At 31.1% G+C, this 25,436-nt stretch overlaps 1 protein-coding gene across 1 annotated transcript in view; it reads right to left on the reverse strand.

Annotated features, from left to right (window-relative positions):
- The window catches only part of LOC148308796 (uncharacterized), a 48,386-nt gene that overhangs the window by 22,050 nt on the left and 900 nt on the right, over positions 1-25,436 (reverse strand). Inside the window, exon 3 of the mRNA XM_088261027.1 lies at positions 8,035-8,186. Coding sequence (XP_088117153.1) covers positions 8,035-8,186 — 152 coding nt within the window. The remainder of the gene's footprint in view (positions 1-8,034; positions 8,187-25,436) is intronic.

Consider the following 25,436-nt stretch of genomic DNA (forward strand, 5'->3'; position numbering starts at 1 on the left):
TTCATGTTATAGGTATGTTAAAAAAATACATTTCCTCGGAAATAACGAGCAACGGTTATAACGAGCAAATTTAGTCGGTCACTTAATCCTCGTTATAACCGAGTTCGACTGTTTTTATCTCTGACTTCATATTTAATGAATACATTTTTGAAAAGCAATAAAAGTAAATAATATTAAAATGCTATTTTTTTCAATTAATTGTAAAAAATACATTTAAAGGAATGTGTATTTACTTTTTTTACAAAAATATTAGTATATAACCACTCATCTAGATTTTAGCTTATCGGTTTTCAGACGTACCAATCTTTTCGTCAGGACAATCACTAACGCAAACAATATTTCACTTCACTACCATAGAATTATTCACTTCCAAGTACACAAAATACTGATCACATGCGTTTTACGTCGACCCGAAGACCCACATGCATTAAGGATTGCAGAACAACATGTATTAAAGGCCGAGTACTATTAATTCGACTCCTCACCTGACCACTTTTAAGTATGCGAAATACTTGATCGTTCCAAATTTTCTTCGGTCTTCTTCTGCTTCTATTACCAACCATTTTCGCCTCATAAAATTGTTTTATTATCCTTTCTTTTTTATTAGACACCCGAGAACGAATATGTAATAATATTTGCAGAATGAGCAGTACATGTTATTCTGTAATCTTTATTGCATTCTTAGGCGTTTGACGGCATGTTAGAATGAACGTGGCATCTATGACTCAACTGACGACGACTTGATACTTGCTGAGAACTGCGTACTACGATTTCCATACAAATATGAACTGGGGTCTTTTTGTACCCCCTTTTGGAACACGAATAATTTTTGTATGATCAGTACGGTAAAGGTTAAAATAAAAACACTGCCTTAAAGTGATAAAGTAACTATTAAAAAAAATAGCTTAAATGTAACACCCGAGTAACGATTAGAAGTGATATTTTATAAGGCAGTAATCCAGAACCATCCATTAACTAGCCGACATGATTACTCTAGTTACAGTAGAGTGTGGCGACGTTAGGGTGGCGATAACTTTTATGAGTACTTTTAGTTGATTGGAAACCGTTAAAGATTGGACATTATACAATGTTATTGCCCCACTCCGTGGCTCGGGCCCATGAAAATTAGCCCCCATTCTGCCGTTAGGAACCCTTTCAGACCTGAATTATTTTAATCAGGGTTAAGGGACTGTCTCTTTAGAAAGGAAGAAACCCGCATTCGGAAATAAATCGGAGGCGATCAATGTAATAGTTTAGAGGATAATATTTTTTTCTGATAAAAATTTCAAAGCATTGCAAAATATGTTTTTTTCTTGATTTACTACGAACTAACTAACCGAAGTATCACGTTGCTTCTCAGTGAAGAAATTGTTTAGAAAATAGTAAAATAAACTTATGAGGAGAATGCGGTTGGTATAAGCAGCAGAGAAAGACCGAGAACAACATGTAAGTGATCAGGTCAGGAGTTGGAATGATTGTCAGTTATGTATGAAGAGATGTATGTGGAAGAGGCGAAGACTTTTTGCAAATACAGATTGGTGTGGCGTTCAATTCTGTCTGCCTTCCCCCACGGGGAAGCGGCGTGATGTGTATATAAGGAAATAATGCAAGGCTTAGATTAGCATAATCGATAAAACTTTTTTATAGTTTATCGATAATGTTTATGTTATCATGGTTTGGGCATGTGAATCGAATTTGTGAAGAAAGGATAGAAAAGTTAATTTATAAGGTGAATGCTGTTGGTAATAGAATCAGAGGAAGACTGAGGAAAATCTGGCAAAACCAAGTATTTCAGGTCAGGTCAGGAGTCTGAATAATCGGCGTGAATGTATGAGGAGATGCCTGAACGTGTATGAAGCAAAGATGGTTTGCAAACAGATGGGTGTGGCGTTCTTTTTTCTCTGCTGGCAAGAAGTGTGATGGTTAGTCAGTTTATGTATATACATATACATATCGTTCACTCCTTTCAAGAACATCATAAATCGAAAATCGACAATTTTCAGTTATGCTTGTTTTCAGAATGCCCAGAAAATGTACTATATCCCAGCAAAAGCGGCATATTTTTTACTTAATATTTACCCGCTACAGAGCAGAAAGTGCTGTTTTTGCATTTTGAAGAAAAGGTATTGTTTAATTCTTTTTTTTTTAATATCCTAAATATTTTTCAAATGGAGAAACAACCTTCAGGTTTTACTTAAAAAGATCTGTTGCACAGCAAAAAGTTCAAAAAGTGGCTTGATATTAATTTTTAATACATTGTATTATATTTTTAAACTTTAAAAACGTTCTCCTAAAAAATCTAGTTTTTTGATTTATGACGTTCTTGAAAGGAGTGAGCGATATGTTATAATATTAAAATAAATCAATTTCATATTTCGGAGCAACCTAAGGGTGAAAGTATTTCATACAATTTTCTTAATACTAAATAATGAATACGTCATTAATTATTATAAACGAAGACAGTCTAATCTTAATTACCAAAACATTATTTTTCCATCTGTTGTAGACTTAGAAGTAATAAATATTTTCTTTCACAACCTCCTCACAATATCAATTTATAATAATTATCTCATAAATAATATTTTGGAGCGACTCGGTATTTTTTTCCCGAAATTAATAAAAACAGAACATAAATAACACAGCAAATATTCTTACCAGGGTTCCAGAAGTAAAATTGAAATAAATATTATTCAGGAATAAGACAGCACTTTTTTTGTTTTTACATAGAAATAATAATTTATCAGAAAAATAATTATTTTTCAACCTTCTTAGAACTAGGTTCCATATTTTTTTAAACTCTGATCAAAATATGGTTTGGTATGTCCAAATCAAAAAACAATTCGTCAAATTGTAAGCTGCATAACAACTGAAAAACATGTTTTCAGGCGTCTCTCAGTATGTAAAATGATCCGTTTATGATCTTGCGTATATCGAAATAAAAGAGTGTCCAGAAAAAAAAGCTTTTTCTTACCAACTATAGATGGCTCGCATGAACTCAAACATAAAGCGTTATGACACATCGGTCACTCCTTTCAACAATAAAAAAAACTTGACTTTTCAGGAGATCGTTTTTAAAGTTTAAGAATATAATAAAATGTATTAAAAATAAATATCAAGCCACTTATTGAACTTTTTACTGTGCGACAGATCTTTTTAAGTAAAACCTGAAGGTTTTTTCTCCATTTGAAAAATATTTAGAATATTTTTTAAAAATAATTAAACAATACCTTTTCTTCAAAATACCAAAAAAAAAACACTTTCTGCCCTGTAGCGAGTAAATATTTAGTTAAAAATTTGGTGCTTTTGCTAGGATATAGTACATTTTCTGGGCATTCCGAAAACATGCACAACTGAAAATTGACGATTTTTGATAAGTGACGTTGTTGAAAGGAGTGAGCGACATGTGATAAATAACTCACTAACCAACAAGCTGCTTCCCCGCAGGGATAGCCTGAGATATAAGAACGCCACACCAATCTGTCTTTGAAAACAATATTCGCCTCTTCCACATTCATGCATCTCCTCATACATACTCACCGATTATTCCAACTCCTGACCTAATCACTTTCAAGTACATATTTGAATTCCTGATAACAAGTTTTCCTCGGTCAGCATATTTATTGTTAATTCTTGGGACTATCAAACCTTCGTTGTTTGTAAATCATCTATCATAGGTGTACTAGAAGATTTTGATATTTTTGTCTAGTTAAAATTTGTGGAATGACATGTTGATTATTTTAAAAATTAAGTACTTGTATGATACTACTTATTGAATTTTATTTCATTACACACGACTAGTTTCGAAAAGTACAGATGTTTTCATCAACGGGTGATTACAAACTAGTCATACTAGACAAATTAAACTCAATAAGTCGTGTTATACAAGTTTTCAATTTTTTCAATAAAATGGAGCCTCACCTTATATGAAAATAAAAACATTTTTTTGACATTTCGATATATCTTTGAGCAAAAAAGGTATAATATATATTCCGTTAAAATTATACTACCAAAAAGATCAAAGTCTTCTAAGGTTGAACCAAAAAGCGCTGACAATTTATATATACTTTTTAAACTTCGCAAATAATAATGACAAAGGTAGAATTTTCCTGGAAAATACATTTGTGAGAAGATCGATGGAAAGGAGATGGAAGACAAACCTATCATCTTTCCCATTTACGAGGGTAGCCTCTTTGCTATAAGTAGGGGATTATTTTTTGTATTTAAAGTAGGCCTTTTTACGAGAAATTGCCATTTTGGCTATTTATATTACGTAAGTCAATGAGGGTTGTTATTTTTTCTGAGAAAAATATCTGATTTTTTAATAAATAATATACCTTTGTATTCTTATAAGAAACCAATGATTTTTGCTTCTTTAATATTAATGAAAAAAACAAAATACGAAAGTTAATGTCGAATGCGATCTCTTAGTCGAATATGCGGCAAAATAATGTAGGTATAATAGATGTCCAAATGGGGATGTGAAGAAAGAATTCAAGGCTGAGAAAAGCATTTTCGATCAAAATAAAAGTGTGTTGAGATTGTTTGGCCTTGTGAATCAAATGAGTGAATAAAAAACAATAAAACGAATGTACGAGGCTAATGTGGCTGGTAATAGTAGCCGAAGAAGATAGAGAAAAAATTGGTGTGAACAAGTATTGACTTGCGTGGTATGTATGAGGAAACACGTGAATGTGGAAGAGGCAAAGGTTGTTTGTATGGACAGATTAGTTTAGCGTTCTTTTCTCTCCGATTACCTCTGCGGGGGAGCGCGATGTACGTATCGACGTATGAATTGCATCATATGTATATGAGCACCATAAATGTAAATATTGTGGTTGTCGATCATGAGTAGAATTTTGAATGTGACACGTGTATAGAGTAATCACAGACGTACAAAAATTTTGATATTCTTCTTTATCTAAAAAATAACATAACTAAAAACTGACTTATAGCAAAATGTAAAATATAATACAATTAACGGGTATAGTAAATAGGCATTAAAAAACATAAGTTGGAAGATAATATAAAGGAATAAATAAAGAAAATATAAGTAATCCCTAACACAATAAAATTCCAAGTATTTTTTCAGTTCATTCATTTTAGATCCCTGACTGGGTTCTATTTTATGTCAGGTAGCTGGTTAGTTTGAGTATAGCCAATATTTTGCAAGGATACTACTCTAATATATTTTATTATGCCCTCGTATTTTAGAAATCTAACAAGATATACATGTAATAAAATACCTAGGTACCTACCTATACATTTTATTAAGTACTTACAAATAGTACCTACATAAAACAGTTCTACCACCAGATGTCGCATGCGTCGCATAGAATAAAACAAAAGACATCAGATAGAAAAAATATAATATTCTGAACTGTCAGAATCAGATAGATAGATAGAAAAATATTATAAAGATAAATTAAGAAAAAACTTTAATTATAAACTTTAATTGCAAAGCAACACATTGTTTATTTTATTATTATACACTCACTTTACATATTATTTACACCCAATTTACGAAGGAAATTATTACCACGTTATAAACATACAAGTAGTAAAATGTATATAAGTTTATTCATTTATTATAAATAACTTCTCTGATACAGCAAGCCTTTGTGTCACTTTAAAGAAGAGATATCGAAATATCAAACATGTAAAAATATACAATCTAAAATCGAGTACATGTTAAACACAATACTGGATTTTGTTAGAAAATTATATTCATGGCGAAAACTATTATTAGTTTTGTACATTATTCGCAAAATGTTTAATCTTTTTAAACCAACAACCCATAAAACAATTTTAAACGGGCTATAAATTAGTAAATGTAACAAAATTGCAGCCATTACTGGAAAAATAATTGCCGCCACGGTCCACAAGATGGCGACTAGAGAACAAACAAAATGGCCGGCTTATGCCGCTCGTAATAATGCTGAACAAAACACACAAAAGATCTTTATTTTCTTTTTTCATTGTGGCTCGAAACTTTGATTTCGAATCGTACGTACGTTTCCAAGAAGTAGTTTTATTGTTCCTAAATTTCAACGACAAGCTAAATGAACATTGTGTCATCGAACTTATTCATTGGCCTCATTTAATGACAAAAACATTTTCACATCTCGATATGGATATAAAAAATTAAAAAAGTGTGGGCATTTACGGACTTACGATCTGTCATAGGTTGGTTTAAACAATATTTTTATACACTGTTACATTAACTATTCCACCCTTGATTGACAACCACATTACTCATATTTTTGTAACTCATATCGTTCACTCCTTTCAACAACGTCATATATAAAAAAACTTGATTTTTCAGGAGATCGTTTTTAAAGTTTAAAAACATAATGTAATGTAATAAAAATAAATATCAACTTATTGAACGTTTTACTGTGCAACAGATCTTTTTAGGTAAAACCTGAATGTGTTTTCTCCATTTGACAAATATAAAGTTTATTTAAAAAAAAAATAATACCTTTTCTTCATATTGCAAAAACAACACTATCTCCCGTGTAGCGGGTGAATATTAAGTTTAAAATATGATGTTTTTGCTGGGACATTTTCTGGGCATTCCGAAAACATGCACAACTGAAAATTGATAATTTTTTATATATGACGTTGTTGAAAGGAGTGAGCAATATGAATTTCATAATAATATTTTTTTATATTAAGCATTTTCTTTAAGTTATTATTTTTTTTACAAAAAGATTAATAATAATAGTAATAAAACCCTTATCCGCACCCCAATGGTGCATAGGGCACTGCGTCATATAAACGCAGAGTTATCTTGATCGTTTACACAAAAAGATTAGTAATGGAAAATATCTTATTTTTAATCTACTGTGACACATGTTTCGATGCAATTCGCATACTTTCCAAACATCATACGTGGAGCTTAGTCTTAATTTTAAATTTTGTTCTTAGGATGTTGAAAGATTTTAAGAAATATTTTTAATTATCGAGTGATATTTAAATAAAAATTTATCGATATCAGCCACAAAGTAACTGTAAACAATTAAAGAAAAACATTCTAATAATTTTATATTGAAAGCCATTTATGAATGGTATTTGATGATTTTTTTTTACCAAATAAAATTATGAAAAAAAAACACCAGTCAACATTTTGTTTAACAAAAACGTTAGTAATGTTAGTATGTAACCATTCATCGAGATTATTGTTTACCGGTTTCTAGACATACCCGTCTCTTCCTCAGGACAATCACTCCACCAGCATGCAAACAATACTACACGTAACACCATAGCACTATTCACACACTGAAATTTACACTAACGATTGCAGAACAACATGCACTAAAGGCCAAGGTCTAATATGCACTAACGTGCATGACTTGAACTCTGACATGCCCTTAGTGCATGTTATACCTCACCACCAAAGATTTTTTTACATTGTCTATAGCTATTCTAAACAGCAACTAAATCCTGTGGGATTATTGAGTACAGGAACTACTCTCTCAATTGATTAAGCCAGGATATACGTATTCTTCCTACGCTGCGTTTACCTTCCACTTTTTCTTGTAATATAATATCTTTTACTTTGTACTTCTTTCCCCTTACAAACAGGCAAAAATACTCGAGGTTTCTTTTAAAATAAGTCCATTCTCAAATGCGCTCAAAGTTATACGATACACCTTCAAATATGATAAATTTAGATGAATACACACTCAAATGTACTCAAGGTACACGATGTGCTCTCAAATATGATAAATTTAGATGACTACAAACTCAAATGTACTCAAGGTACACAATATGCTCTCAAATACGTTAAATATATATACAAACTCAAATATACTCGAGATACACACACGATTGGCTCTCAAATACGATAAATTTATATGAATACTCACTCAAATGGACTCAACGCCATACGATATGCTCTCAAATACGATAATTTTAGATAAATACGCACTCAAATGCACTCAAGGTACAAGGTATGCTCTCAAATACGAAAAATTTTGATAAAGACATTCTCAAATGCGCTCATAGTTTGGATAAGAAATATGACCAACTTACGTGTGGTGGAGACACTTTGCATGGCAGGTAGGCATGTGTTCCCAGTTGTACGGTGATATTTGTAGGGGTTGTAGGATCAAACACTGGACCGGATTGGTCCGTTACTTTGGTGTGAAACCTCTTCTGATTGGTTACATCTCCTCCCGATAGAACTGAAATCAAATTAATTATATTTATTTATTTACAATTATGAATATTATGGCATTTTGACATATCGACATAGATGAAGAAGTTTATAGAAGTCTGGGTATTTACAGGGCTTATGACCTGTCTTTTGCTGGTTAAGATATTGCTTTACACACGTGTAACATTTACAATTCTACCCACGATTGATAATCATAAATCAAAAATATATCAAATATATCATAATCTCATGTCGCTTCATGATAGAGTTTAAGGCAGCATCTATGGTTGGTTGCAGAAAGGTTTTTTTAGTAAAGACACTTTTATCAACATGTCGCTCACTCCTTTCAAGAACGTCATAAATCAAAAATTGTCAATTTTCAGTTGTGCATGTTGTCGGAATGCGCAGAAAATGTACTATATCCCAGCAAAAGCGGCATATTTTTAACTTAATATTTACCCGCTACAGGGCAGAAAGTGTAATTTTTGCATGTTGAAGAAAATGTATTGTTTAATATTTTTTTAAAAGATACTTAAAATTTTTCAAATGGAAAAAAAACCTTCAGGTTTTACCTAAAAAGATCTATTGCACAGTAAAAAGTTCAATAAGTGGCTTGACATTTATTTTTAATACATTGCGTTATATTTTTAAACTTTTAAAAACGTTCTCCTGAAAAATCAAGATTTTTTTATTTATGACGTTCTTGAAAGGAGTGAGCGATGTATGCAAGATCCTAACCGGATTATTCGACAAACCGGGACACGCCTCAAAACATAACTTTAATTTTTTTAAGCTTGTTTTATCGATAACATTTTTGATGAATCGAAATTTATTTAATATGACTTCTAAGTGGAGAAACTCAAAAGAAAAAAAAATTGTGAAGAAGGATTGGGGCACACCAAAAGAGTTGTATTTTTTTTATTTGATATATTTTAATATAACGAAATCATCACTCTGGTTTACAAATGTATTTACGTATAATACTTTTTTTTACCTTAATAAAATAAAACAACGTTGTTTTTTAACCACTTTTTTATTAGTAATTTTTTTCTCCAGCTGGTTTCGAGAAGAACCTTATCATCATCAGAGTTAAACATGTCCATGTACATGTTAAACCCTGATGATAAGGTTAAACATGTGCATGTACATGTTTAACCATGATGATGAAAAGGTTCTGGTCGAAACCGGTTAGGGAAAAGTACCAATAATAAGTGGTTAAAAACAAAGTACTCTTATTTTATAAACTTTATAAAATGTTTCAAAAAGTATCTGCGAAAAATATTCGAGAAAAAATCAAAAGGGTTTATAAACAAAAATATGGTTTAATAATAATAATAATAAATCTTTATTACAGCTTGACTAGGTGGTGGGTGCAATACTTAGTCAGCCATATATGTTTTACAATTTTTTTTAATAACTCAACATTGTAATATTATAGAATTGGGGTCTTATAGACCACATCAGGCAAACGAAAGGTTTAGTTACAACTTTAAAAAATATTGTAGAATCGCGCATACACCTGAAACCGGCATTAAGGAACGCAATCCTCGTTCGAATATTCCCGGCCATCCATCTTGTCAGTTTATATTGCCGGCGAAACAATATTTCGCCGAAAGCTTTGGCGAAAAAATTCTCAGAATTTATTAGTCCTCATTTCATTTCTGATGGCCGTTATTAAGCTTACGAGTTTTCTTAACCCTTTTCCGCCCAAAAAATGATATTCATCCCCCCACGGTCACACGAAAATTATTCATTAAGTGGGATCCGTAAATCAGAGCGGCTGACAAATTCATAGAGGAATTGAAATTATTATCGTGAAACGTTTGTAGGGGATATTTTATTCACAAAAAGCCTTCATTTATTATTATTATGTAAGTTGTAAATATATCGTGGTAACATTTAGTGGAATTGTGGTAAATACCGATGTTTATGTTAATATATAATGTGACACGTATTTTAATATATATTTCGATACATTCACCATCATTATCATACATGTATAATGTTATATTAAATTCATAGAAGAATTAAAAATTATTATCATAAAACGTTTTTAGGGAATATTTTATTCACAAAAAGCCTTCATTCATTATTATTATGTAAGTTGGAAGTGTTTGTCCGCTTCCGTAGTGTAATGGTCAGCACGCTCGGCTACCGTTCTGGAGGTCTCGGGTTCGATTCCCGAGGGGGGTAAAATAAATATAAGTGATTTTTTCACTGTAATATTTATTCAATATTACCATGGACTGGTACCTGAAGCGGAGGGCTGATCACCTTTCCTTCATGTGTAAACGATCAAGATAACACTGCGTTAATATGACACAGTGCCCTATGCACCATTGGGGTGCGGATAAGGGTTTTATTTTATTAAGTTGAAAATATATCGTGGTAACATTTAGTGGAACTGTGGTAAATATCAATGTGTATTTCAATATATAATGTGACACGTATTTCAATATATATTTATTGCGATACATTTACCATTTTTATCAAACATGTATAATTTTTTATACATCGAAACACACGTCACAATATATTTAAATAAATAGAAGTATTTATTAAGTTAAAGTAAAATTTAAGATATTACAGTAAGATAGCACCTTAAGTAATGTATTTTTAATGTTAAAAATACAAACGTTTTTGCATTTAGTGGTTTGACTGTCATAAATTGTAATTTAACACTCTCCTTATCATTCATTGTTCATTTTGTGTAATACTACTCTATATTTTAAAGTTATGTTTCATAAACTGAATAAATTGTAGAAGAGTGTTATGTTTTATTACCATATCACAAAGTTAACAATGCTTTTAATAAACGAAATACGGTTAAGAACGTGTAATTTACTTTAAATACCAAAATAGAATACTCTTACCAATGTAAGACCTCATTTTGAAGTTTATTAATGAAAACATTGCTAGTTTTAAGAACAATAAATTTCTTTTCGACGAGTAAAAATACAAACTGACTTTAGTCCTCAACTAGTCGAAAGTAACACGGAGAAATAAAAAAAAATCTTTTATGTGTGTTTTTTTTGTTGATATTTTAATCATCATGTCATTCCACGAAGTTAATGCTAAATCAATTTGGAGTTTCAAGATAACTGTCAAGGATTCTAAGTTAAGCTTTTACATAAAACTCCACGATTTTTTATCTATATTTATTTATTTGGGAATATTTAAGTATTTATGTAGTGCCCTTAATATTCTAATGAGTTTTATAGATAACTGACTTCGGGATAATTGTAAAGTCTCACACTAATGGATGTTAACGGACCCTCATTTATATATATATAAAAAAAAAAAACATATGTTAACAAAAATATGCAAAATCTATAAACTGCAGTTAAAAGTGAGTGGTATGGTGCAAGCGAGGAATGGAATAAAATATTCTCTATAACATCCACTGGATCCTATTACAAGTCAATCCAACCCGTGATACCCAAATCCCCTTGGTTCCGCAAAATTAAGATTCCCAAGCTGAATGTGTCCCTTCTGTGTAGGCTGAGGATAGGACACACAGTACTTGCATCCCACCTCAAAAAGATTAATATTCTAACTTGTTCGCTGTGCGCGTGTGGACAGGAGGATGAGACTACTGACCACATATTTTTCAACTGCCCCTTACTCCCTAACCTCGAGTTCTTTCAGGACATTCGGTCTGAGGGTTTGTCCTTCCCGCTGAATGTCCAACACCTATTGTCAATGAACTCAAAAAATGTTAACGGTGCGATTATTTAACATATAAAAAAGTATGGCAAAAGCGTGTGACCCCAAAAAAATTAATAAAAAAAAAAATATTGTTTAAGTATATAAAATCACTAGTATGGCAGGTATCACCCAAAATTTTGGGTGCTTTGCCAAAAAATAAAAAAAAAATAAGTGAGTGGTATGAATGTCGTAATACTATAGACCGTGAATCAGGTATAACAGTAATATATATACAAACCCCTACTTTCAAAAATCGTTTAAAAAATAATCCCCTCAATTCTTATTAGCGATATTTTCATAAATTGTTTCAGTAGTCAGTTTATGGTAATATACCATATATCCATACGGTGTTTGTTTGAAAATGATGCTGAATGCCTCGAAACACGTGTCACAATGGATTATAAGAAATATTCGTATTTACCAAATTAAACTTAAATTTTAAAAATGTTGATGTTTTTTTAGGGATTACTTTATTGGGTAAGAAGGCAAAACGTTTAACTGTGTGTGAGTAATGTACTGAAGATAATTTGCTCCGTATATGGTTGATTTAACCGACTTTATGTGTATATACGTATTATTACGTCAACGATTTTTATGCTAATGTAAACCTTTTTGAAAGAAGGACAAGATAACTTAGTATTTAACGAAACAAACGTTATTTTTCAATTTTCCACGTACTGATTTATATTTTAGATTACGAGTCACTTAAGTTTAAAAAAATAATTTATATTGCAATATCTTTATTTTTGTCCGCCTCCGTAGTTTAATGGTCAGTACGCTCGGCTACCGTTCTGGAGGTCCCGGGTTCGATTACCAAGGGGGGTAAAATAAATATAAGTGATTTTTTCACTGTCATATTTATTCAATATTACCCTGGACTGGTACCTGAATCGGAGGGCTGATCACCTTTCCTTCATTTGTAAACGATCAAGATAACACTCCGTTTATATGACGCAGTGCCCTATGCACCATTGGGGTGCGGATAAGGGTTTTAATATTATTATTCATTATATCTATATTAATGAGAAGAAAAGAAATATTTTAATTTTAATAAAAAGTATGTAACGGGTGAAGAAAAAAAAAGTAAAACAAAGTGTACAAATTAAATATGAGGAGAAAAATATCAAGGAAATTTTGGTGTGATAGTGTTTGACAAAAAAATGAAACCAATATTGAAAAAATAATTATTTCTAAGATGGACTTCCGCAAAAAATATTCAATAGATTACAACTTACGACAGTGATACAAATATGTATTAAAATATATAGTAAAACAGTACACTCCTCGAGGAGTGTATGTCAGGACAGAAGAGTGTGGCGTTCCATCCTCTCTGCTTACCCCTGCGGAGAAACGGCGTGATGGTGGTAGTAGTAGTAGTAGTAGTAGTAGTAGTAAAACAGTATTTACGTTGCATTTAAGAAGTACTCTCACATAACACAAGAAACCACCAAAGGAAAGCCCTCAACTCATAATTAACACGCTTTATAGTAACGTTCATAGTACTAAAAGATTCAAAACATAGAAACATCAATCAAAACCTAACACACACCTCTTTTGGTCAAAATAACTTCTGATTATTATGCAATAAAGTCGTCCAGCCTGTTTCCATTATCCATAAAGTTTTTTAAAAAGGAAACTAAATGCAAAAGAGCTGTTCACAAATCGCTCGCTCCTTTCAACAACGTCATATATCAAGTTGTTTGATATTTCAGGAGATCGTTTTTAAAGTTTAAGAATATAATGCAATGTATTAAAAATAAATATCAATACACTTTTTGAATTTTTTACTGTGCACCAGATCTTTTTAGGTAAAACCTGAAGGTTTTTTCTCCATTTGAAAAATATCTAGTGTATTAAAAAAAAATAATAATAATACATTTTCTTCAAAATGCAAGAACAACAATTTCTGCCCCGTAGCGAGTAAATATTAAGTTAAAAATGTCGTTTTTGCTGGGATATAGTACATTTTCTGGGTATTCCAAAAACATGCACAACTGAAAATTGATGATTTTTTTCATATATGACGTTGTTGAAAGCAGTGAGCGATATCTGAATTATATCAAATTAATAGTTATTTTTTTACATTATTTTTGACATCTCAACATGGATAAAGAAGAATATGGAAGTCTGGGCATTTACAGGGATTACGACCGCATATTGTGTTACGATTTTTATCAATATATCTAGAAGTTTCAAGAATTTTACTAGTGTGTTTGTCAATCATGGGTAGAATTATCGAAAGTTACACGTGTGTAAAGTGACCACTTAAACCAACCTATGACGGTCGTAAGCCCTGTAAATGTCCAGGCTTCCATATTCTTCTTCATCTTTGTTGAGATGTTGAAAATAATGTAAGTTAGTTGGTTAGTTAAATAGTAAAAGTATTTTAGTACACGTCTAAAACAGACGTTTTTCATGAGAGCAACTACCTTAAACTTTATTAACAAAAAACATTTGGCCATTTAGTACTGAAATACATTTCTGCTACTTATCACCGTAATATACAAAGACTGTACCACAAATATTACAAACATAAATTTTATTATGAGCTGCAAATGGCTTTTTATGTTATTTTTATCATACATTTATTTAATATGTTTATTACCTAGTAAATAATATTAAAATAATTTCATTGGTTGGATCTTGAAAGCGGTGAATTCTCAAAAGCGGTTAGGTAAGAAGTCAAAATAATTGATGGGTATGTAAGAAGAGATGCATGAACGGGGAAGAGGCGAAAAAAGTCTGAAAAGACATAGTGGTGTGTTCTATTCTCTCTGCCTACCCCTGCGGGGAAGTGCGGCGTGTTGGCTATTTAGTAAGTTTTCATTTTTTTTTTAACATCTCATCAAAGATGAAGAAGAATATGGAAGTCTGGGCATATAATTGGAGATAATCCAGATTTTGTGAACAAGTATTTGGACACACTCAAAATGTTGTAGTAAGTTTTGATTGATTCAGAATGAATGAAATATTGATGAAAACCACTGATTCTTAAAATCTATAGTGACGCGTGTTTCGGCGCATTTCCTTAGATTTGTAAACAAGTATTTGGACACACTTAATATTTTGAATAAAAATAACTGATCAATAAATAATAAGCTTCATACAAATTTGAAAATATGTTTTTCTGGCGTTTGTTTCCCAGTATGAAAAAAATAATCCAAGGTTCGGATATTGTAGGTATATAAATAAAAGGTTCTCTGCTAAATAAAAGCATTTCTCAAGCCAGCATAGATGGCTGATGTGAACTCAAATGTACTGTGTTGTGAGATTGATCAACATATCTAGGAGTTTCGAAAATTTAAGTAGTGTGGTTGTCAATCATGTGTATAATAAATGTTGCACGTGAATAAAATTAACATTTGACCAGCGTACGACGGGTTATAAGCCTTGTAAACACCCAAACAAATAAGGATCCTAACCAAGACCTTGACAGAACACTGCAGACTGAGAAAACATATGACAAAAATTGTACTACATGAATCCCCAGTAAGCAGATTTTGTATGAAGAATAACGAAACGCCAATCCACATTCTCTATAATTGTGACGCACTCGCTCGCAAGCTAATTCACATCCTTGGAAGACCTCTACTGGACTCTAAGAAGGTGAAGCTGCTACCACCAAGACAAGTCGTCAGTTACATGACTCACGTAGGTCTTGGGAGTGAGCTATGATACAGAGGGAGGTGACAAAAGATCCCTTCACCTTAAAAAAAAACACCCAGACTTCAATATTCTTCTTTTTTTGTTGAAATATCAAAATGTCCAAACACCTATAATTAAACAAACAAATTAATTAAACAAACAAATTAAACAAACAAATTAAAATTAATAAAGGTATCTTGAGATGATTTGGGTATGTGAATCGAATGGGTGAAGAAAGGATAGTTCAACAAATTTATGAGGCGAATACCCAGATTCATATTCTTGTTTACCTTTATTGAGATGTCAAAATGTAAATATAACTTATTTATTGACCCTTGTTTTAAGTCTCATTTTCAATTCAAACTTTTTTAGATAAACATTTTATAAACCATTATGTATTTGATATAAACAAACACCTGGCTTATAATACAGGTGACACAAAATTAATTAATCAGAAGATGTTCTCATTTTTACAAATGGCGGTGTACGTCAATAATATTTGAAAATTGTGAAATTGACAGCTGCTATACGTAAACATATTAAGGGTGGCGCAAAATTAATAATCCAATTTTGTTTTTTTTAATAATTTTTTTACTTCATGAAAAAAAAATTATGAGTGATAAAAATACTTATCTGGACTTTAACAATTTTTTTTTTATTAGGTAAAATAGATGATATCCGTCAAATGGCCGCCAGTGTGGATATACATGTCGCTCACTCCTTTCAAGAACGTCATAAATCAAAAAAAAATGGTTTTTCAGGAGAACGTTTTTAAAGATTAAAAATATAATACAATTTATTAAAAATAAATATCAAGCTTCTTATTGAACTATTTACTGTGCAACACATCTTTTAAGGTAAAACCTGAGGTTTTTTCACCATTCGAAAATTATTACGGATAATTAAAAAAATAATTAAACAATACTTTTTCTTCAAAATCCAAAAACAACACTCTCTGCCCTGTAGCGGGTAAATATTAAGTTAAAAATATGCCCTTTTTGCTGGGATACAGTACATTTTCATGAAACATGCACATCTGAAAATTGACGATTTTTGATTTATGACGTTCTTGAAAGGTGTGAGCGATGTATGTCAGTTTTATCAATTTGTTTGTATACTGCAATTGTCTACTTGCTTATACTGTACTGCAACTTATAGACACCATTGCTTTGGACTTATTTTCATTACAATATATTTTAGATATATATTTTATGTACCAAAATGTATTAGATATATCGGGCTTATAATACAAACATATCAAAATTCTCAATTCTGATGAAACTGAAACACGTGATTTAATAATCCTGGTTTACTTTTCGGTTCGTTCTACGTTAGTTCATCCTTCATTCAGGACATCTTCTGTACACCCTTCATGTATTTTGTATTAGTGAATGAAGGGTTGTAATATCGCTTAATTAATTCCTTTTTGGGGTTCTATGGCGCGAGTTTACGGTGTAATTAATTTGTACAAGTTTGATGGCTCAAAAATGGAAATGTTTTATTTTTATCACAGTTTTTGATAGTTTAAATTAATTTTTGTTTTGTCATTGTTTAAATTAATTAACAACATTTTGAGTGTGTCCAAATACTTGTTCACAAAATCTGGATTATCTCCAATTACAGGAGTTATTTTCATATTATTTTTTGACATCTCATCAAAGATGAAGAAGAATATGGAAGTCTGGGCATTTACGGGGCTTACGACCGTCATAGGCTGGTTTAAGTGATCACTTTACACACGTGTAACATTCACCAATTCTACCCATTATTGACAACCACACTACTCAAATTCTTGGAAGTTCTATATATATGAACCAATTTAGAAACTTTGTTCTTGAATCACTAGAACTTCACTAGAGACATCTATTGGTGAGATGTAAAGAAGTTTTATGATTTTTGGTAATTTGTGTTGTATTTTGTATACAGTTCAGGAAAATAGTAAAGGCATGTGAATGTAGTGTAAGGATTTTTTTTATAATTATTATCAAAATATGCCAGGTACTCAAAGGATGCTGAAGGATGTTTCTTGTTAGAATTTGTAACTGATTTTTTAAAAATTTTATTAACAGATGATAATCTCATAATCTTTCAGTTTTAAAATTATTTTCCCATTTATTTCATGGATTTTCTTAAAAAAAAAAAAATTTTTTTTTTTGAAAATCTTAATTATGACGCTGAACTATCGTAGTAATTAAGACAATGGGGGCTATCGTAGTAATTAAGACTATGCAGTAACATAAATTTGTTATTATTGATTGATTCTGCAGTTTATTTTAAAAATTATTTGTCTTGTTAATAACTGTTTTAAAAAACTTTATTTTTAATTCCCTATTTTGTACAGAAAAGTGAACATTATGCCATATCTCAAAAAAATATTATTCCATTAATTAATTCGGTAGTTAAATTGCGGTAAGTGTATTTATTTTTAATTATATTTGGTAAATATAACCGAATGAATCGAAACAGTCATAATAGACTTAAATAAATAATGGTATTCACCGAGTTTTTTTTTTAAATGAGCAACAAAAAATATTAAAAAAATGTACTTTTGTTTACTTATTTAAAAAAATTACGATATATTTTTTGTAGTTTATTTAAATGTAATAACAGTAAAATAACTTGTTCAGATAAAAATACGAAACAATAAATCAGCTGTCCAAACTCAAAACACAGTAAGGGACATTTTTTTGTACTACGTTTTTTTTGCATTTTGAGACTAGACTAAGTAGATTCTACTTAGTCCAAAAATGTAAAAAAAAACGTACTACAAAAAATGTCCTTTACTGTGTTTTAAGTTTGGACAGCCGAAATAACGTTGAAACGTTTTTCATTCTTCGTGTATGAACAGATTGAAGTCATTATAGTAAATAATAGTTGACAATAAATTATTTAATAAATTTCTTTGGTGGTCATGGCCGTTCAATTTCATGAAAATATTTGGATAGTCATTTTGTCGTCTGTCGGTTAGATCAAAATTGTCGGCAAAAAACCCAACCACGCTTTGCTGTGGCTCTGTCTGGTCAAATGAAAAAGAAAGATAATAGAAAACACACATTGTTTTTTTAAAACAATAGTTATGCTTCTTAAACCCTCATTCGCACCCGATGGTGCATAGGGCACTGCATCATATAAACGTAGTGTTATCTTAATCGTCAACACACGAAGGAAAGGTGATCACCCCTCCGTTTCAGGTGCTAGTCCAGGGTTATATTTAGAGTTAAAAATCACTAATATTATTTTGGCCTCCCCGCTGGGAATCAAACTCGGGACCACGAGTACCGTAGCCGAACGTGCTGACCATTATACTACAGAGGCGGACATTTAATCAGCTGTCTAAAAACACGCTGACCGCACGAACAATGGTTAGCATTTCGTTTGTCGCCTTAAGTTTAGTTTAATAGCAATAGAATCAGAAGTAGACCGAAGAAAACTCGGCATGATCGAGGATTTCAAATATTAAAAAATGGATGAGTCAGGAGTCGGAACTATTGGCGGGTATGTATAAGGAAAAGCATGAATGTGAAAGAGGAGAATATTGCTTGCAAAGACAAATTGGTGTGGCTTTCTATTCTCTCTGCCTACCCCTGCGAGAAAAGCAGCGTAATGCTTGGATACGTTTTTTTATATATTGATATAAATAACTCCTAAGAAGAGGCATACTCGAAGTTTGTGAATAAATATTTGGACACACTTAAAAAAATATTTACATTTTAATTAACAAAGACAAATATATTATTAGATTAAAACCAATATTTTTAGCTTTTCCACTTTTTTTATTTGACCAGCGACCGGGTTTCGTCGTTATCGACATCATCATACTGGTGGGAGGCTATACAAATTGTTATGTTATATATAAAACAAGGCAGGAGTTGATAACCACCATTTATATATAACATAACAGTTTGTATAGCCTCCCACCAGTCTGATGTCGGTAACGACGAAACCCGGTCGCTGGTCAAATAAAAAAAATGGAAAAGCTAGAAATATTGATTTTAATATAATAATATATTAAAAATGCAATTCCATCACGAAGTGTCAGTGGATAATATAAATCTATTAACAAAGACAAATTTATCCGGTAAAATTTCGATGTTCCTTACAATGCATAAGATAAAGAAAATGTTGCATCTCTGTTATTGATAGCAAATAAACAATTTATCTCAATTTTGGACATGGCTGGTTTTGATATCAAATCAATAAATTTCTCAATGATAAGCCCCTTGGCTTTGAGTAGACGCTCCACTGGAAAATTGATACCGACTGTAGGTACCATTCTGTACAGTGGGTATTCTAATGAATAGAAACTCCGTGAATTTTGTTATAACGAGATACTTAAACTAAGATATCAGAAATGAAGTCAATCAAATTACAAATTTTACTCTTGTGAAAAGTAAGTTTAAGCTTTTACTTCGTAATAAAAACACTGGTGATCCTTCTTTATCAACTTGAAATAAATCTAGCAGCAATTTGTTATTATTTATTTTATCGGACGCTGGATTTTTCATCCAACCGATGATAAATCAACATTAAAGGTATCTCAACTTGAGATATATCATTTTTGTTTTTAATGTAAAAGGAGATAAAAGTATGAACATCAGTGCTGGAGGTCCCCGGTTCATTTCCCAGGGGACGGGGTGAAAATAAATATTAGTGATTTTACACTGTTAAATTTATTAAATATTACCCTGGTCCCTGAAGCGCAGGAGTGATGACCTTGCCTTCATGTAAGTAATGATCAATATAACACTGCGTCAATACAATGCAGTGTCTTATAAACTATTGTATTTTGATTCTTAATGACTTGTTTCAGTCATTACATTTTAATCTATAAATATATATTTTTTTAATTAGCACCCTAAAACGTTGCCTCCGATAACGCAGTACCTATTTTAACGTTATAGGGGTATGATTACTATGTCTTATATGTACTGCCAATAAGTACTAATTTTAAATCAATATAAAAAATAAATCGCTGTTTTTTGAATGCTCGATACTTATTAAAATCGTGGCTTATGTATTTGTACGTTTTAACGTTTTTTGACCTGTAAAAGATGAATTGTTTCACCATAAACTTTGTCAATAGCAAGTTGGCATGCCTAATTGTATTTTATCTAAGATTATTTCGTAAGCGTTGACAATAGAACTCAGCGAACACGTTCAACGCGGCTTGCTGAATTCCTGCTGTCATTATATTTTGAAAATCACGGTAATCTCAAATCTCTTCCCCGAGGCTTATAATGGAGAAGGCCTTAGTGCCACATTCCTAACCGCGACCCCTTTTTAGGAGGGGCGGGTGTCTAAATGTATGTTCTCAATGAGCACTGAAATAATCCTTACACAATAAATTAACTAAATCAGGATACCATAACTCCTGGCGTCCTCCCAATTTTCAAGGATCGTTGGTAATTACTGCCAGCGAGGAAATGAAAGGGCGTGTCTTGATAATTCGCGCATAATATGGAAGTGAAGCACGAATTTGGCAAAATAAGATGAAATAAGTTCTCAAAATCAATAGATGTTCGAATGGTGATATAAGGAAAGAATGCAAGGAAGAAATCTTTGTGAAATTTATGTTAGATTCTTTCTGGATTATTTCACATACGAGTCGCTGAAAAACATCAATTCCTATTTTTGTTAAACATACATTTTACATTTTCACTCTCATAAATTAAAATTACTACACCTTGTTCCATATAAAGGCCAAATTATGAATTATCTTGAAAATTTAGAAATCCAATAAAACCTAAATTCTAATAATAATTTATTAAATAATATATTGTTTCAAAAGTCTTCACCTTTGCTTTCCATTTTTCCTTTGTTTTCAAACTCCGTCCCTTGACTTCCCCCTACTTTCCCCTCTCCTTATTTATAGAACAATTTTATATTTTATATTTTAGTTACTATACAGACCTGAATGATGGAAGTTTACCTTCTGAAACATGTCGTCTATAATAAAACTCAAGTGGTAAAAAACAAGTGTTTTCTTTAATCATTATACATTTTGTCCATTTATTTATTAACAATATTGTGTGTATATCCTAATATTTTCAAATGGTGTAATTAGATGGTGTGGGAATGTGTATCAAATGAGTGAATTTCTGAGGAAATGTGGTTGGTAATAGAAGCAGAGGAAGGCCAATGAAAATTTGGCAATATCAAGTATTTTAAATACTTGAAAGTGGTCAGATCAGGAGTCGTAATAATTGACGGGTATGTATATGCATGAATCTGTAACTGGACAAGATTGTTTGCAAATATATATATTTGTTTGGCGTTCTATTCTCTTCGGCGTGGCGGCGTCACGGTTAGTTCGTTAATTTTTATAATACGATGTTTCCATTACTGAATTGGGTATATGTATATTAACATGATTTTCGCGGTTACTTTTAGCTACTAAAAATATATATTTTTGAATATCGTATTATTTTTGTATTACGACATTATTCTTATCTCAGGAAGGGGTTGGTAAGGAAAAGCAGAACAGCAGTGAAGTAACGAAAAATATAAAAATAACTAATACTATTATTTCTTAGGATCCATTGTGACACGTGTCTCGATTCATTCGGTTATGCTAATTCCATTGAAACGCGTGTCTGAATATATTTTATGAAATAGTTGTACAAAGCACATAAAATTACAATTTAAAAAAAATATTGCTTTTACCACAAAGTAACTGCCAAATCCGTTCATGAAATATTTTTTAAAATTATCTTTTATATTTTCATCTTTTCTGGACAGTAAAGGGAATTTAAAATAATGTTTTGTAAAAGATTTTATTTAAAACCAAGCAAAAAATTCTGAATGAAAATAAGATTTAAACAAAAAAAAACATTAAGCTTCTTATTCATAAAGTACTTTTTTGTTGCTTAAACGATATGATTTTATTATTTACGTTCACCTGAAAGAACTCTTTTCACTGGCTTACACGAGTTTGTACGAGTACGAGTTTGCATTACTGAGTCCCAAAGGTATTATTGATATACTCCGCTTCCACTTCTTAAAAAAAGCATATGCTGTTCATCCTCCATTTCCTTTCCATTTAACAAAAATGCAATCCATCCTGAGTCGTTTTATGTGTATCTCATCAAATACATTATACTCCTGGTTCTTAGTCCATTTCAGGACTGATAAACGATCAAGTTAACGATGCATCAATTCATTTTTATACCTAGCACCTCGAAACACCCGCAGTTTTTTTAGTGTGAGTTTGAAAAAAAAAGTTTTTCATAAAAGAAATCATACCGTAAGAAGAAAGAGCTTATAAAAAGTAAACAAATTTTCGAGATTTTGAATGAAAAACACGTTGGATTATCCTGTATTTCATAAATTCGTTTTTGAACAAAACATTGATTTAACTCTAAATAAAGTTCAACCGAAACCCTTTCGATTGATTTTCTAAACGGTTTATATATTTTTTTAACATATTGCCTTATAAAAAAACGCAAAAGTGTAGGTAATATGTAAAATTATAAGTCGTTATACAGTCATTTTTACAGTATTTTTAAAAAAAATACAAATTTCCTTAAGAGTTATTTTTTTTAGATCCGAGCCAATTAATATTCGAGTTTATTCAATAAATATTTTTTTAAGGGTATGGTAACATCTTTTCATGAATGAAAATTTATTTATAATTTTTTTTATTATTGTTTTTTGCTTTTAATTATATTCTGTATTTATTAAATAACTCCATAGGTACTTATTATCATATAACCAAAAATTGTATTTCATATTATGTAAGTAGTATTTGTATTATTTATGATTAGTTTTGTATAAATTTAATGTAGTATAATGATCAGAACGCTCTACTACCGTACTGGAGGTCCCGGGTTCGATTCCCAGAGGGAGGTCAAATAATTATTAATAAGTAATTTTTTACTCTTTTCATTAATTGATTCGGCAGTCACTTTGTGGTAAAATCTATTCATTTTTAATTAAAGTTTACTAAGTACATACCACTATTTCCTAAAATCTACTATGACACGTTTTTCGATGCATTCCGCATCAATTTCAAACACAGTATGTTTCTATTCTCAATATTATTAATATTTTAAGCATTTACTTTGTGGTTAGTCATTTTTACTTATTTTTTTTTACAAAAATGTTAATAAAATTAGTATATAACCACTCAACGAGATTTTTATGTCTATTGGTTTCGAGATGTACCCGTCTTTTCGTCAGGACACTCACAAAAATCTCGGCGAGTGGTTATTTACTAATTTTAATATTTTTGTAAAAAAATAAATAAATAAGTACAGTATATTTCATTTTCAAATACCGTACGGTGTTTGAAAATGATGCGGAATGCTTGGAAATACGTGTCACAGTTCATTTTAAGAAATAACGATATTTACTAAGTTAAACTTTAATTTTTTTAATGTTTTCCGCAGATACTTTGTGGCACATTTTATAAACATTATAAAATTAATTAACTTTGTTTTCCCCACTTTTTAATATAATTTAACCTGCCGGTTTCGACAATAACTCGTCATCATCAGGGTTTATTTTTAATCAAAAACATTAAAAACAATAAAATACTCTCACCAAAAACATCCACTCACTCCATAAAAATGCTAAATGTTGTTTTTAAAACTTAATTTTTTCCTCATTTACTTAATACTACCCTGGATTATAACCTGAATGTCAGGGCTGATCACATTTCCTTTATGGGTTAACGATCAAGATAACATTGCTTTTATATGATGCAGTGGTTTGCATTGAAAAAAATGTGTTATGAACCACTTAAGCTAACTTCAATTAGTTCTCGTTTGAAAACTGTTTCTATATTCGTCAAATTCGATGTTCGTCAGTTTCTTGAAATTTTTAAGATTCCACTAAAATTTTATATGAAATATAAAATTAACACTGGAAGAAACAACTTTTCATGGGGTGACTGTCCGTTATAAGCTAAATATAGTTTGCACATTTTGATGCCTTAACGACTATCCGGGCTCGATTCACGTCAAAATACCCGAATATACGATTACTTTTTCTCACCCTTATCCGCGCAAATGGTGAACGGGGAATACGCAATCGATGGAATGTTGCTGAATCGTAAATTACATGAAGGGAGCCTGATTAGTCCAGTACGTCAGTTACCAATCCAGAGTGGAATAAATATAAGGGTGAAAAAACACTTATATTGAACCGACCGAGAATCGATTTGGAAAAAATTCATTTTTAATTAGTTTTACTTTGTAAATCCGCCTCCGTAGTGTAATGGTCAGCACGCTCGGCTACCGTTCTGGAGGTCCCGGGTTCGATTCCCAAGAGGGGTAAAATAAATACAAGTGATTTTTTCACTGTAATATTTATTCAATATTATTACCCTGGACTGGGTACCTGAAGCGGAGGGCTGATCACCTTTCCTTCATGTGTAAACGATCAAGATAACACTTCGTTTATATGACGCAGTGCCCTATGCAACATTGGGGTGCGGATAAGGGTATTATTATTATTATCATTATTTACTTTGTAAATACTACTTCTTTAAATCTACTGAAACACGTGTTTTGATGCATTTCGCATCATTTTCAAACACCGTTTTTTATTAAAAATGGATAGATTTTACCCTGCCGTAAGTAACCGCCGAATCAATTAATAAAATTTGAGAAAATTCGTTTTCTTCAAGATCTTGATTTCATTAAAAAAATATATTTCTTAAATTTATTGTGACACGTATTTCGATGCATTTCGCATGATTTTTAAATACCATATGTGAAGCTAAGTACAAAATTTATAGGTGTTCACCAAGTTAAACTTGAAAAAAGAAAATAAATTGATTTTACAAAAAGTGACTGCTGACTTAAAAATGAAATAAAAAAGCTCTTTTTATCTAATCAACCGCACCTTTTTGTAAGAATTGACAAATCTAAAAATACTCTACACATCCAAAAATGTTTATTATTTTCTAAATTACATTTTAAAA

This window comes from Brachycentrus maculatus, unplaced genomic scaffold, assembly GCF_059751285.1.
Source record: "Brachycentrus maculatus isolate JH-2025_06_01 unplaced genomic scaffold, ASM5975128v1 h1tg000147l, whole genome shotgun sequence".
Classification (NCBI taxonomy): Eukaryota; Metazoa; Arthropoda; class Insecta; order Trichoptera; family Brachycentridae; genus Brachycentrus; species Brachycentrus maculatus.